Genomic DNA, 17,057 nt, shown 5'->3' on the forward strand with positions numbered 1-17,057 from the left:
AACTTTTGACTAAGAGCACATTTGTGAAATCAGAATTGAAGTTCAGCCTTAACTTGGTAACACTAGCCTGAGGAGTCAAATTTCAAATATGGATAGTACTGTATTTCATTTGAGCTAACCAATCTAGAAAATATTACCTATGTAATTATATTAAAAATAATTTTACTTTATTATGTAATTCCTAGTTTTTAAAATAGGAAAAATTCACATAGGAAATATTTTTATAAAATATACCTATTAGTTTTTATTGGATTTCAAGTTTACTTTCCTTTTCATTAATTATGAGTAGCTCTAAGTACTATTATTACCTGTACTGATAGGTGCTCACATTTTTTGTAAATTTTTTCTTTTGACAATTTTATTATATACATGTACTTATTGAGAAGCTATATATATTGATAAAGATATCGAAGTACTCAGAAAGGAATACACTCAAAAATATGTATTTTTTGTAAATTATTATTTAATGTTTATTTTCTAACTTTCCATTGGTTTATGACCTGTTGCATTCCTTTTTCCTTAAATTTATTTACTCTTTAAAGGAAGAGACACATTGGATGAGTGTGGTTTACGGTACTTATTGGCGATGCGCTTGCACACTTGCCTTTTGACATCGCTGCCTCCTTTATACCGAGTACAGCTACTTCATCAAGGTATTGTTTGAACCTTTGTGTAATTTTTATTTCATATTGAAGTGGTTGGTATATTCACTGTTGTGTATAAACATTAGATAAGTCATCACATGCATACCCATCACTAGCCTTAAGATCTTCCTGTCACGGTACCCACTTACCCTTTTACTGTGTTATTTTTCAGCTGTACTCTGTGACTTTTGCTCATCTGTCTCAGTTTCCCAGACTTCAGTCATCAAAAGTCATAGTAGTTTAGGAGTAAACTGGGTAGTCTGGCTTTACAACCTAAAGTGTTCCTGAATTTCTATGATATCTGATACACTTTCTTTAAAAATTTTGCCCTATGCATTGTTACTTGTGTTTACTTTAATATAAACATTATGTTCTAAGTTATTTACTCACAACTAAAGCTGATGTTTTAGGAATATCTGCCATATAGTAACCCAGTAGATTTGCATACTTCCAGCACACTGCCACTCTGATTTAAGATATATAGACTTGTATCAGCCCCCTAACTTAGAGATTAAAAAATCAAAACTGTAGAGTTTAAAGTGACCTGGCACTTTATTATTAGAGTTTGAATTAGAATTCCAGTGTAGTGGGCTGTGTCCCTTTTGAAACCAGCATCTTGGATACAGCCCCATAAAATATTGTTTAGTATTATAGGACCTAGAATATCAGGCTTTATAGTTCATTATTCTTACCCATAGTACTTACCCTTTACTGTCAATAAATGGTTTTTTTGAAAATATGATTCTAACAGCTGTCTAATAGTCTATCATGTTTTTAAACTATAATTCATCTGTCCTTTACTTTTTTTTCTAAAAATACAAATTTTGCTGTTTTTTTCTTACTTGAATTATCATGCTACTGAATGACCTTACAACTTTACATATAAATATTCATATATATCTAATTACTTCCTCATATTAGTTTTCTAGTGGTGAAACTACTGAATCAAAGGGCTTGAAAATTCTTAACACTTGTAAATATTGCTACTTTCAGAAAGACTGTGCTAACTTAAATTCCCAGAACCAATGTTAATGATGCCAAAACTCAACTCATTGCAATACTTGATATTATTTAGAACAATCTATGCCATTTGGAATAGGTTAAAAAATGGTATCTCAAATTTTAGTTTTAATATTAAAAATTTTAGTTTCAAATGATGGTCAGATGGTACTGAATCACTTAATGACAATTATGTACATTGCCTAAGGAGATTTAAAACACCTCAAATTGCTAAAGCTTTGTCAAATTCCATTTTCCCTTTGGTACAGTTAAAACACTGGAGATGAGAAAAGTGACTGGTATTGTCGGTGATGGTCTGGGGAACAGTTTTCAGGGAAAAACTTAAGTAGCTAGTTGTTGTTCAGTCACTAAGTTGTGTTTGACTCTTGTGACCCCATGAACTGCAGCACACCAGGCTTCCCCATCCTTTACTATCTCCCAGAGTTTGCTCAAACTCAGGTCCATTGAGTTGGTGATGCTATCCAACCATCTCATCCTCTGTCCCTCCCTTCTCTTCCTGACCTTAATCTTTCCCAGTATCAGGGTCTAAGTAGCTAGTAGACAAGCTAAAGAAGAACAAAGATATATTGCAAAGAATAGCCTGATGTTGGTAGACAAAAATAAGTGCCTGTTGGTGTGCCTGGTTTTTTTCTTAATACCTTTTTTCTAATAGTTAGGTTTCCAAATACAGTCGCTGCTCTCTTAATCATATTTTTGAACCAAATTCCTCTGACATGCCTGTGTGTATTTTGGTTTCCCTTTAGTTATACCAAAAATTTAATTAATGAAATTCATTTAAGGGTATAGGGTATATTTTATATTGTTATTTTATATTAAAATATTTGTGTCAGCAAAAGTATGCATTTTGCATTGGCTTATAATAGCAATTTCTAAATCAGTGTTAATTTTTTAATAGTTATTTTATACACTTAACTATTTCTTAAACCAGACAGATTTGATGGTGGTGGTGGTTTTTTTGCTAAGTCGTATCCAACTCTTGTGAACCCATGGACTATAGCCTACTAGGCTCCTCTGTCCATGGGATTCTCTAGGCAAGAATCCTGGAGTGGGTGGCCATTTCCTTCTCCAGGGAATTTTCCTGACCCAGGAATCAAACCCAGGTCTCCTGGATTGTAGGCAGATTCTTTACCAACTGAGCTGTGAGGAAAGCCCCAGACAGATTTAAATAGAGAATTAATCTGCATTTTAGGATCTGACAAAATACAAATTGATGTTTTTAACTTTTGTTCATTTTCCTCTACATTTATAGTGACAGTTAAGGCTTTTTGCATTGATTTTGTGGTACGATTTCAAACACAGTTGTATGTAAATGGTAGCAATGAGAAATGTGTTGAGAGTCCTGTGTAGTAGTAATGTGACTATGAGACTGTCATTGGTCTCAGGCATTTCTTTGTTTCCAAAGGGATTCTCACGGATGGCTGGTTTGACTGTCTGGCTTCTTTCCTGGATCCTCAGGGCTCTTCCGGTAGCATTCTCACTGTCTCACATCACTCTGTGGGTCATTTCTGTCATGTTTCTTTTTCACCTGCTCCAAGTGGAATAAAGCCGGTCATTCAGCTGTTGACAGACTCATGGAGTGTGTCACTAAATCCATTTTGTTGCCTCTAATACAGCCTAGATCCCTGTCAGTTTTTTTTTTTTTTTAATCAGGGCAAAAAAAGTATTTGCTGTATATCATTAGTAATTAGGCAGCTTTAAACTCTTTTTTTTTTAAAGGAGACACCAAAGACAGAGGAATGTGCCTCCTAACAGTTCTTCCCTGGGGCTGTCATTAAGGTTAGAGTTTGCTCTTAGATAATACGTATAGCTTCTTGGCCAGAGGGATGGATGGGGCAGTTTTCAGTGTCCAGTAGTGATGGATATGGCCTGCAAGCAGGTGGCACTGTGAAATGGGACCTGCATGTTCATGGAGCACATAGGCTTGACCAGACCTTTTATTCTTGATTGGTTTTGGTATGTGTGAAAATGTATGAATGGCTAAATATTCAAATATCTTTCTTTCTAGTGATTAGGTTTTAATGTTTCCATTCTTCCAGTAAATACATTTCAGAAAAAGAATTGGTTTTGTGTTCCCTGTCAGTGATCTTGTATTTAATACTTACACTATAAAAGTCTGAATGAAGAAATCCTTTCATACTTTTTTTTCTGCTTGAAAATTCTTTCCAGGAGGAATAAATACATGAGTATGTAGAAAATTATTTTTGTTTGTTTTGATAGAGTTCTGATGCTTATTATTTTGTGTTTCTAATTTAGGTGTATCTACTTGCCATTTTGCCTGGGCTTTTCATTCTGAGGCTGAGGAGGAGCTGATTAATATGATTCCAGCAATTCAGAGAGGGGACCCTCAGTGGTCTGAGTTGAGAGCTATGGGAATAGGTTGGTGGGTCAGGAATATCAACACTCTTCGAAGATGCATTGAAAAGGTAAGTGTATGTCATTGAATTTTGGAGTTAAGTATTTTCTTACAGCATAAAAGATATTATCTTCCAGAAAACCTGTGGTGAGGGATTCATACAGATGAATCTTGAGATCTTGAGAATTTCTTAAATAAAAATTTTTGGACATTTCTGAATCTTGACCTTTATAAACTCTCCATTCAGTATATCAGTTGTCTTTTACCACATATACTAAGTATATAATACTTATGGAATATAGTATATTCTGCTATCAGTTGAGATGTGTCCCAGTTTAGAAAAATACAAACTGTATGTCAGTTATATACATTAGATAGAAAAAACATTGTTTGTATAAAACAGATTCTCTGCATGGCTAGGTTAATACATAACAAACTTCCTTTGCACATTTAAAATACCATTCAAAAAATTTTGATTGTGGCACTTGAGGAAGATATCTATGGCAGCAAATGAAACATGCTATACATTTTAAGATGGGTTTTTGAAATCAGTTTTCTAGTAGGAAAAAAAGGTTAAAAAATTTTTAGTAGAAGCTGGAAGTTATTTCAGTGTTGGCAGAAACTGACCATGACTGAGCACTTTTTGTGTACCAGGCTTGGTTCTAGTTGCTTTTCATAAAATATTTCATGTTATCTTCTCATCAGCTGCATGTTACTGTCTCGATTTCCACCTGATAAAACTATGACTCAGAGAGGTTGGATAACCAGTCCACTGAAGTTCTCAGAAGTACAATTCATGACACATTTGTGGAGTATGAATTCATTTCTTTCAAGAGGAATTTACTCCTCTAAAGTAGTAGTTCTCAAATTTTAGTGTCTGATGAATCACCTGGCAAACTAATTTGAAACACACATCCCTCACTTCCATTCTCAGAAATTTTTTTTGTTTTTTTTTTTTTGTTTGGCTACACTGTATGGTTTGGGGTAGTTAATTCCCAGACCAGGGATTGAACCTGTGCCCTCAGCAGTGAAAGTGGCGAATCCTAACCACTGGACAACCAGAGAAGTCCCTGTTAAATTTTTTCCATATCCTGAAGCAAAGGGAAAATGAGATCATATTTTCTCTGAAATGTTCAGATATTGCCTACAAAGTCTCTTTAGTTTTTTATCAACAATGTGTTTTGTCATAAATTGAGTATTTTTATAATATATATAATTAATTTACACAAGTAAATTAATTTATCTCTTAAAATTCAATCAAAAGGATATGTAAGATTTTTTCTCTTGAAATGTATGTTATAAATCATTAACTGAAGATGAATAAAAATTCTTGTAAAAATTATTAAATATTGAAGTACTAAAATAATTGAAGGCAGAGAAAATGCTTAAAAAGGGGGAAGAGAAATAAAAGCATTGAAAGTAAAGCATTTTTGTGATGTGACTTTTAGGTATCTTCTCCTGTCTCTCCCATGCCTTGGTAGCGTTCTACTCTACCATCAGGCAGTGTTAGCTGAAAAAACATATCGTTTCGCTTCTAAACTTAGTTTTATGCAGATGTTAGCTTGGTAGGTTTGAGAAGTATATGGTCTGCATGTTACTGTGTTCGAAACAGTATGATATGTGCAATAATGTTACTGGGTTAATAATTTTTAAATTTACATTGAGTTCATTGGTTCTGCATAATTTAGCAAGTTTGGCCATATGGCTCAAAGGAGGTTGTCTGTTTTGGTACGTGGGGAATTATGTATTCATTAAGACTCTTTTCTCATGAAATTTCTAAGAACTAAAATTTGAAGGCTGTTCAAAATAACAGAGCTTCAACCATCTATATTTTAATTACATGCCAGAAAGCATGTGACAGTCCTTCAGCACTGTCAAATTTGGTTGAAAAATACCAAGTTATGTTTGTTTTTTTAAAAAAAGAACATTTATTTTTGCCTGTAGTTTTTTAAATGTGTGTGTGAGTATAATTGATATTTGTTCATAGACGTCTATCAATATTATGAAATCACATATATATGTGTGTATATATATACCATAGAAGTCAACATTTTAACTTTAACAAAACATTAAGGAATTTAATATGCTTAATTTTTAAGAAAAGGTCTCACCAGGAATTCTCTGGTAGTCCAGTGGTTAGGACTCTGTGCTTCTACTTCTGGGGGCCCAGGTTCAATCCCTGGACACAAAACTAAGATCTGGCAAGCTGAGCAACACAGCCAAAAAGAATAAGTCATGTCTATCAAATATTCTGCCTTCTTTACTGTTTCCTATGTTAGTTTTATCACTATCTGGTTTCTAATGCCTTTTGCACCCCTTATTTACTGTGTGACCTCAACTAATTCAGTTAACGTCCCTGTGTCTCAGTTGCCCCATGTAAAATGGGGATAGTAGTAGTACTTCTTGGATCATGGTGATTCAGTAAGACAAATGAAAGGTGCCTGGTACATGGTAAGTAGTCAGTAAATACTAGTTGCTGTTACTGTTTTTATTGTAATTACAGGTATGCCAAGGGTTGTCTCTAGGAGCATGTGTTATAAGCTACTGGAGACTGTGGAAGAGAGTCAGTTCTTCCCATCTTCATAGTTTCTGTCAGCCATGGAAGTAGTAGGGAAACATTAATTGTTGTAATTCTTTTATCAAATAGTTAATTCAGCTTTTTATTGACCATTTAGGTTGCCAAAGCTTCTTTTCAGCGTAACAATGATGCCTTGGATGCTGCATTATTCTACCTTTCAATGAAGAAGAAAGCAGTTGTGTGGGGTCTGTTTAGGTAAATTGCTTCAACACTTAATATGATTTAATGGAATTAAGATTGTGCTGTGAATCGAAGATGTAACACTTTTGAAAGTACTTGGATAAATTAGTTTCCTTATTTGTGCCTTGGTTCCTTTATTTGAGAAAAATAAGCACTGTATTATTTGAGCTTAACTAAAGAGTGGGATATTGTTAAAAATAAGTTGATGAAAACAACTGGGAAAGTAGAGTGCTCTTGCTTCCTACTTATGTGTATGTATTTTGAGTTTTCTCCTTATTAGAAGAAATGAAGCGAAGCTTGATAACAAATACATCTCATTAAAGTTGTTACTGTTATTCCTTTAGCTGGCTGTTTGAGATTTTCATTGTCTATTTTCATATATTCTGTACAGGATTAAATATTTGAAATTTGGTTTAACCACTTATGTTTGTGCTCTGATACTCAGGTCACAGCATGATGAAAAAATGACAACATTTTTCAGCCACAACTTTAATGAAGATAGATGGCGTAAAGCTGCTTTGAAAAATGCTTTCTCTTTGCTTGGAAAACAACGCTTTGAACAATCTGCTGCTTTTTTCTTGCTAGCTGGTTCATTGAAAGATGCCATTGAGGTATGACTGAGAAGATGTGCTATGAAATACCTGTAAGAGCTTGAAAATCTGGGAAGGTCATAGAGGAGATTATAATGTTTGGTCATGTGTTTGTAAGGATAGAGGGTAGAGAATGAACACAGAGGTTACAACTGTGCCACATTGGCACTGTGACAATGGAGTTATAAACAGATGCAAGTGAGAAGCATAAATGGGACATTTTATATAGAGAATACTGCGTTTCAAGGTAAGTATATGCATTTCAATTATAAATATATAGAAAAAATGGCTTATGAATATCTTCTTCCTGGCCATCTTGTGATGCTAAACTATTCAAAGTATGCACAGGTCAGAGTCCCCTTACTTGGTATAGACAGGCAGATATTTTAAGTTCTTTTTCTTCTAAATGAAATTCATAGCTAAAGAACTGAGATGCAGTTTGTACTGTTTTGTAGTCATCTTAGATATTGGAAGGTGAGTGGGAAGAGATAAAACTTTGCATTTTTGGATATAGAATCTTGAGAGCTGATTGAGAGTAATTACAAATATTTCTATTTATGAGATAGTCTTCTTAGGATATCAGTTTTAATGAATAATCCAAACAGGTGAAGGAAAAGTGTAATTGGAAATAATACATCATAGAAAATATCCAACAAAGTGAAAGTACTCTGTATAGAATTAGTCCTATTTTCAAAATTATCTCAAGGTATGTAACTTTTAAAAATAACAAATATTTATAATTTTCAAATGGGAAGTTTAGCCTAGAAAATACTCAGGCAAGAAGGGAAATATTGATTGAGATGCTCATATTGCCTGAAGGATCTCAAATTCTCAGATGAGTAGTTACTTTAGAATACAAACTCAAGAGAGAGTAAGAATAGCGTATGTAGCTTTATTTTTTAAGCTACTTGCTATGTAAATAGAAGATTCTTTTAATATAGTAATAACAGAGCTGGACATAGAACAACAGACTGGTTCCAAACAGGAAAAGGAGTATGTCAAGGCTGTATAGTGTCACCCTGTTTAACTTCTATGCAGAGTACATCATGAGAAACGCTGGGCTGGAAGAAGCATGAGCTGGAATCAAGATTGCCAGGAGAAATATCAATAACCTCAGATACACAGATGACACCACCCTTATGGAAGAAAGTGAAGAGGAACTAAAAAATCTCTTGATGAAAGTGAAAGAGGAGAGTGAAAAGGCTGGCTTAAAGCTCAACATTCAGAAAATGAAGATCATGGCATCTGGTCCCATCACTTCATGGGAAATAGATGGGGAAAGAGTGACTGACTTTATTTTTCTGGGCTCCAAAATCACTGCAGATGGTGACTGCAGCCATGAAATTAAAAGACGCTTACTCCTTGGAAGGAAAGTTATGATCAACCTAGATAGCATATTAAAAAGCAGAGATATTACTTTGCCAACAAAGGTCCATCTAATCAAGGCTATGGCTTTTCCAGTGGTTATGTATAGATGTGAGAGCTGGACTGTGAAGAAAGCCGAGCGCCGAAGAATTGATGTTTTTGAACTGCGGTGTTGGAGAAGACTCTTGAGAGTCCCTTGGACTGCAAGGAAATCCAACAAGTCCATCCTAAAGGAGATCAGTCCTGGGTGTTCATTGGAAGGACTGATGCTGAAGCTGAAACTCCAATACTTTGGCCACCTCATGTGAAGAGTTGACTCATTGGAAAAGACCCTGATGCTGGGAGGGATTGGGGGTAGGAGGAGAAGGGGATGACAGAGGGTGAGATGGTTGGATGGCATCACCGACTAGATGGACATGAGTTTGAGTGAACTCCAGAAGTTGGTGATGGACAGGGAGGCCTGGTATGCTGCGATTCATGGGGTTGCAAAGAGTCGGACATGACTGAGCAACTAAACTGAACTGAATTGTGTTTTTATGTGGGAATATATTTGGAAATTAAGAGGAACTGATTATATAAAGTCGAATATCACAGGTGTTATTTAATTTAAAAACGAACCTTGTTTAATCCAAGTCTGAGATGGTACTGATATACCTTCTTTTATGCTTATTTTATAAATGAACTTTCTAGGTTGGAAGCTCCTAAGTTCGCAGTTCAGTCGCTAAGTTGTGTCCAACTCTGTGACCCCATGAATCGCAGCACGCCAGGCCTCCCTGTCTATCACCAACTCCCAGAGTTCACTCAAACTCATGTCCATTGAGTCGGTGATGCCATCCAGCCATCTCATCCTCTGTTGTCCCCTTCTCCTCCTGCTCCCAATCCCTCCCAGCATCAGGGTCTTTTCCGATGAGTCAACTCTTTCCATGAGGTGGCCAAAGTACTGGAGTTTCAGCTTCAGCATCAGTCCTTCCAATGAACACCCAGGACTGATCTCCTTTAGGATGGACTTCTTGGATTTCCTTGCAGTCCAAGGGACTCTCAAGAGTCTTCTCCAGCACCACAGTTCAAAAACATCAATTCTTCGGCGCTCGGCTTTCTTCACGGTCCAGCTCTCACATCCATACATAACCACTGGAAAAGCCATAGCCTTGATTAGATGGACCTTTGTTGGCAAAGTAATATCTCTGCTTTTTAATATGCTATCTAGGTTGATCATAACTTTCCTTCCAAGGAGTAAGCGTCTTTTAATTTCATGGCTGCAGTCACCATCTGCAGTGATTTTGGAGCCCCAAAAAATAAAGTCAGCCACTCTTTCTACTGTTTCCCCATCTATTTCCCATGAAGTGATGGGACCAGATGCCATGATCTTCATTTTCTGAATGTTGAGCTTTAAGCCAGCCTTTTCACTCTCCTCTTTCACTTTCATCAAGAGACTTTTTAGTTCCTCTTCACTTTCTTCCATAAGGGTGGTGTCATCTGCATATCAGGTTATGGATGTTTCTCCTGGCAAACTAAGTTCTAGTTTCTTGAATTTCTTGCTGTTTCTTAGTCACTCTCTTAGCCTCTGGACCTCTTTCCTCTACTCTGATAATATAAATAGTGTATAATTTCAGGAGTTTGGTGGGATATTTCATATCTCTAAATAATTATCATTAAATAAGTATTTCTTAATATTTAAATTTATAGGTATGTCTTGAAAAAATGGAAGATATCCAGCTAGCCATGGTAATTGCCCGTTTATATGAATCTGATTTTGAGACTTCTTCCACTTATCTGTCCATCCTAAATCAGAAGATTTTGGGTTGCCAAAAGGATGGCTCAGGATTCGATTGTGAAAGATTACATCCTGATCCTTTCCTCCGTAGTCTTGCTTACTGGGTAATGAAAGATTACACCCGAGCATTGGACACGTTATTAGAACAGACACCGAAGGAGGATAATGAACATCAAGGTAGGACATTTTGTGGGTTTCTCTTTTTTCTTTTTTAAAAGGCAGTTTCTGAATAGATAATACATATACTTAGATAATACACACACACACCTCATCACTGTACACACAGACACACACACACACACACCCACCTCATCGTTGAGAAATGAGTATCAAAATTTTTTGTGTGGCTAGAGGTTCAGTCACTTACTCCCTGTGATTGAATCCGGCATTTTGTTGTCATAATTTTAGCAGTACTAAGAAGACTTCACACACGTTTTTACTCTCATAGCTATATATCAAGGTATATAAGATTACCATACTATTCTAATTTCATATATATTAAAGTGAAGCATACAGCATGTTCCCACATTACATAGCTCTTTCTAACTTACTTCACTCTGTATAATAGGCTCCAGTTTCATCCACCTCATTAGAACTGATTCAAATGTATTCCTTTTAATGGCTGAGTAATAGTCCATGGAATTTAGAAAGATGGTAACAATGACCCTATATGCAAGACAGCAAAAGAGACACAGATATACAGAACAGTCTTTTGGACTCTGTGGGAGAAGGCAAGGGTGGTATGATTTGAGAGAATAGCATTGAAACATGTATATTATCATATGTGAAACAGATCACCAGTCCAGGTTCGATGCATGAGACAGGGTGCTCAGGGCTGGTGCACTGGGATGACCCTGAGAGATGGGATGGGGAGGGAGGTGGGAGTGGGGTTCAGGATGGGAAACACATGTACACCCATGGGTGATTCATGTCAATGTATGGCAAAACCCACTACAATGTTGTAAAGTAATTAACCTTTTTTTTTTGCAAAAAAAAAAAAAAGAAAGAAAGAACCCAATATGGTCCTTGTTGTATTTATGTACATATGTCACACACACATACTGTGTGCGCACACAGACTGTGTCTGGTTTCCCACACTCTCTCCCTTTTTTGTTTTCTGGAACAAATCATAAACTAAATTGGCGCTGGTTACCTTTTAGGAATAGGAGTGGAGAGATACAAGCTTTTACTTTCATTTTGTACTTTGCTTAGTTATAATTTTATGTGTTATTTTTAAATACTTAGAGAGCTTAAATGAATAAAGAGATTCAGGCTCATTTTTTAGTTTCTTCTTTACAAAAAGAAATGTAATAATTTAATACAGTAGTCCCCTCTTATCCCCAGGGATTATGTTCTAGGACCCCTAGTGGATTTCTGAAATGGTGGCTAGTACCACATCCTATATAAACTATGTTTTTTCATATATATATGAGATAAAGTCTAATTTATAAATTAGGCACAGTAAGGGTTTAACAGCAGTGACTAATAATAAAAGAGAACAATTATAACAACAATATACTGTAATGAAAGATGAGAATGTGGGTTTTCTCACTCAGAATCTTATTGTACAGTTTTAATGCCTTTTCCAACTTTAACAAAGCACTTATCATGTACTGTGCCCATAACTTCTGCAGTTTGAAGTGTGACAGAAAAACTAACATGAATTTCTTTTTCGTTCTTCACAATTTTGTGGATAGATTTTTTCTGACCATAGATCATAGTACCCTTGGCTTATGAATTTTTTGCTTTCCTTGCTAAATAGAGAACTTTCAAATTTTCATATAAAGGAAGCACTTGCAGCTTCTCTTTGGCATAGAAGAACTGCCAGCATCATTACTCTTGCATGTGGGGCTCTTTGTTATTAAATAAAATGAGGGGGACTTGAATGCAAGCACATGATGCCCTGATAGTGGATCTGATAATCACAATGGCTACTAAGTGACTAGTGGATGGAACACTCTGGACAAAGGATGATGATCCGTGTCCTGGGGAGGATGGAGCAGGATGGTGTGAGATTTCATCTTACTTCTCAGAACAACTCACAATTTGAAAGCTTATGAATCGTTTGCTTCTGGAATTTTCCATTGAATATTTTTGGACCTCAGTTGACCTCGGGTAACTGAAACTGTAGGAAGCAAAACTGCAGGCAAGGAGGGGACGACTGTATATATTAAAAAAAATTTTAAAGCAAAGGAAATAAAACCTTTAGAAGAAAAATATTTGAGCTACCCAAGTGATTTTAATAAAAGGTACACATTTTTACAGAAGGAAGATTCTATTTATTTCTTAATATTTTCCAGGTTAACTTTTAAGAGGTTGTTATTGGGGAAATTTTAATGTATACATAAAGAGTTATACCCATCTAACACAATCAGCTGTATTAATACTGCACTGTAATAGATTTATAATATTTTTCACACAAATAATACGTAAACACAAAAAATAATAAAACATTTTTAATTATACGGTATCTTGAAAAGTGCACCAAACATGTGAACTAAACATGCAAATGCCTGGTCACATCTTTGAAAGTTTGCAGTTTGAAGGTTTGTATGTAGGGAACTTACTGTATAGATATATTTTGAAGCAAACCCAACAGATCATTTCGTCTGTAAATATTGCAACATGCATCTCTAAAAAAATAAAGACTCTAAAAAACATAGCACATGTCAGTTATAACACATAACAGTTTTGTGAGTAATCAAATCCTCAGTGTTCAGATTTCCCTGGTTGTCTTATAAAATCTTATACAGTTTATTTGTTTGACCCAAGATCCAGATGAGGCCTGTATCGTGATTGGTTGAGGTGCCTCTTATGTCAGTTTTCATCCATATTTAGTTACTGCAGCGTGCCTCACCCCCCAATTTATTTGTTGAAGAAGTCAGATTGTTTGTCCTGTAGTTTCCTGAGTTTTAGATTTTGCTGGTTGTATTCTTGTTTCATTTAATGTTTTTGCCTCCCTCTGTTTTCTCTGTATTTCCTATAAATTGGTAAGTAAGATTTTAGAGGATTTTGGTAGTTTTTTCTGGCAGAAATATTTAATAGGTAGGTAGAGCACTTCCACCAGGGAACTCATTTGAAAGTGTTGGTTGCTCAGTTGTGTCCGACTCTTTGTGACCCCATGGGCTGTAGCATGCCAGGCTCCTCTGGCGTGCTTCCATGGTGTGCTCCATGGAATGCTCCAGGCAAGAATACCGGAGTGGGTTGCCATTCCATTCTCTTCTTTCCGTCCAAATGATTGAACCTGGGTCTCCTGCATTGCAGGCAGATTCTTTACCATCTGAGCCACCATGGAAACCCTCAGGGAACTCATAGTGTCAGCTTATTTTGCTTTTTGTGGAATTAACAGCTATCAGTGACTGCCATCTACATCCCTTATTTTATTAGTTTTTGTAAAATGATAATATTCTAAATTTGTCATTTTATCCTTACTTTTTGAGCTGGAATGCTTCTGTAAAGTCTCCCTTGGCAATGACCTGATTACTCAATTCCAGCCGTATACATAGTAAAAGGAATATAAATGTTTGATTCTTCTTATTTACTAGTTTTCAAAATAATAGCTTGGTTCTCTAGCATCCTAGAAAAGTGACCAATTAACCTACATTTTTTAAGGTTATTTTGAATTCACAGATTAAGATAGAGTTGTGTTTTAATCTTGCTGGTTATTATTATGGATGCTCAGATTATCAGAGCCTCTTTAAGTCCTTGAATTTGACATTTTTCTTTGATAGTTTCTTTGCTTTCTGGTATGGTAAGATGTTTCAGGCTCATCTTATACATCTCCTGCCCAAGACCTGGAAATGACCAATCCTCCAAAGAATCCTGGTTCATTTTAGTTGGGAGTGGTATTTAGACACCGCAGCCTGAACACAGGGATCCCCATTGCTACAGGTGTGGCCATTGTTCCTAGGTTATTTCAATGAATGAAGCTAGGAAAAATTTTCCACACTGGGGTACATGTGTTCACACTGACATTTCTAATTTCAGATACAGAGTTCTGATATTTCAAAAATGTGTATCATGAAAAGCTTGGATGCTTATGACATTAACATAATTATTTGCTGTTTTATATTATATATATAATAGTTTCAGAGTAATGATGCAGATATTTTTGTAACAGCATGGTTACTGAGAACAGTTGAAGCATTTCTTTCTTTTTTTTTTCCAGTTTTTTGTTTTGATGGTATATATGACTCAGGATGGTCAGTCATATTACTTAAATTTTTAACTCACTTTTTAGTTCCTGTCTTGTGATTATGGTACCAGCTTGATGCAAAGAATCATTTGTGTAATTTTGCTTTTATCATAAATTTTTGAAAAGTAAATTTCCTTTTAGAATTATATAAAATGTTAAGTGGTTTTGAAATAAAATGAAGGTATTTTTAGAGGAATCTATCATCTTTCCTCATCTTTCTACCCTGTTTTACTCTCCCTTTTTAGGGGACCGGTTGAAAAAAAATTGTGTATTCTTTTTCTATTAAAAAATGTGTGTGTGTGTATAGATGTGTTTTTAATTTTTCTAAATTTTTAAATAAAAGATGGCTTACTATATATGCTATTCTGAATCTTCTTTCACTTAATATATTCTGGATATCACAGGGAAATTTTAATTTCAGCTATATTGTGTGGATGTACCATAGTTCAACTAATCCTGGGTTAATAAGTTTATTTTGAGGAAATGCTGACACACTTTCTTCTTTTGTAACATAATTACAAATTAACATCATACCTTGCAATTGTCTCTGTTTGATTTCTATAGTTATCATCAAGTCTTGTAACCCAGTGGTGTTTAGTTTCTACAACTACCTTCGAACTCATCCTTTGCTTATTCGAAGAAACCTTGTCTCCCCTGAAGGAACTTTGGCAACTGTAGGTCTCAAAACTGAGAAGAACTTTGTTGATAAAATTAACCTCATAGAAAGAAAATTATTCTTTACTACAGCCAATGCTCATTTTAAGGTTGGATGCCCTGTTTTAGCCTTGGAGGTACTCTCCAAAATTCCAAAAGTTACCAAAGTGTCTGCCTTACCCTCAAAAAAAGATCAGCCTGACTTCATTTCTAAAAAGATGGATGATGTACCTTCAGAATCAAAAACTCTGAGTGACAGTGATAGAAGTTTTGGCACTGATTGGTCAAATGTCACTTCATCACAGATTGACTGGAGTCAGCCAGTCGTAAGGATAGAAGAGGAACCTCTTACTCTTGATTGGGGTGAAGAGCATGATAGTGCCTTAGAAGAAGAGGAAGAAGATGCTATTGGTTTAGTAATGAAAAGTACAGATGTCAGGAAAAAGGATAGACAAGAAGATCAGAAAACTCCAGACCCTAATGTGTTATTGACCCCTCAGGAAGAGGATCATCTTGAAGGTGATACTGAAGTTGATGTGATTGCTGAACAACTAAAATTCAGAGCTTGTTTAAAGATCCTTATGACTGAACTAAGAACATTGGCTACCGGTTATGAAGTAGATGGAGGAAAACTCAGATTTCAGCTCTACAACTGGCTTGAAAAGGAGATTGCTGCCTTGCATGAAATATGTAATCATGAATCGGTTATTAAAGAATATGCCAGTAAAATGTATCCCAAAGGAGAGAGTGATCTTCTAGATCAGGAAGAGAAGGTGGACAAACCAGATATTGGCTCCTATGAGCGACACCAGATAGAAAGGCGGAGACTCCAGGCTAAACGAGAGCACGCGGAAAGACGGAAGTCATGGCTGCACAAGAACCAAGACCTCCTTCGAGTGTTTCTTAGTTACTGTAGCCTCCATGGAGCCCAAGGTGGTGGTCTAGCCTCAGTACGAATGGAGCTCAAATTCTTGCTACAAGAATCACAGCAGGTATCCACCTTACATTTGTTCTCAATCTTGGTTATTTTAATAATTTCAGTAACTCTTTCGCTTAGAGTTTTAAAGCTCTTTCTACCAGTTAATTTTAACATGATCAGCTCCTCTATTCATAGAAGCAGATATTTACACTGTGCATACATATTTTTAGACAAAAGTTTTGATAAATAGAAGTAGGCTAAAAGCTTGAGAGCACAGCTGTGTCAGACTCATCTCTATACCTTTTGCATCACGCATAGTACCTAGTATGCCAGTTTTTGTAGAATGAGCAAGTACATTAACATATTGCTTTTACTCATGTTTACTGCCAGTGTTTTTATCATATAACTTTTAATTGTTTTTTTTCTCCTTGGCATTTTAACCACTTTGGAAAAAATAACCTACTGTCACTCACAGGAAACTACAGTGAAGCAGCTCCAGTCTCCACTACCACTGCCTACCACTCTACCTCTGCTTTCAGCAAGTATTGCTTCAACAAAAACAGTCATAGCTAATCCTGTATTGTACTTAAATAATCACATCCATGATATACTCTATACTATTGTTCAGATGAAAACGCCACCTCATCCCAGTATTGAAGATGTGAAGGTAATGTAAAGTTTATGATCATTTGGTATTGTGCACACTGAGAAGGTAAATAAGTTATACTTCTCTTCTGGTTTGAACTTAGAAGAAATATTTAAAGTATTCTTATTTGCTGCCTTCT

The 17,057-nt window shown here is 35.7% G+C and overlaps 1 protein-coding gene across 1 annotated transcript in view; it reads left to right on the forward strand.

The window, feature by feature from the left end:
• Positions 1 to 17,057, forward strand: part of DMXL2 (Dmx like 2) — a 172,838-nt gene that overhangs the window by 122,718 nt on the left and 33,063 nt on the right. Inside the window, exons 19-25 of the mRNA XM_069596524.1 lie at positions 543 to 653; positions 3,918 to 4,087; positions 6,693 to 6,790; positions 7,221 to 7,386; positions 10,417 to 10,681; positions 15,264 to 16,345; positions 16,748 to 16,939. Of these exons, the coding sequence (XP_069452625.1) occupies positions 543 to 653; positions 3,918 to 4,087; positions 6,693 to 6,790; positions 7,221 to 7,386; positions 10,417 to 10,681; positions 15,264 to 16,345; positions 16,748 to 16,939 (2,084 nt within the window). The remainder of the gene's footprint in view (positions 1 to 542; positions 654 to 3,917; positions 4,088 to 6,692; positions 6,791 to 7,220; positions 7,387 to 10,416; positions 10,682 to 15,263; positions 16,346 to 16,747; positions 16,940 to 17,057) is intronic.

Source organism: Ovis canadensis, chromosome 7, assembly GCF_042477335.2.
Source record: "Ovis canadensis isolate MfBH-ARS-UI-01 breed Bighorn chromosome 7, ARS-UI_OviCan_v2, whole genome shotgun sequence".
In the NCBI taxonomy this organism is placed as follows: Eukaryota; Metazoa; Chordata; class Mammalia; order Artiodactyla; family Bovidae; genus Ovis; species Ovis canadensis.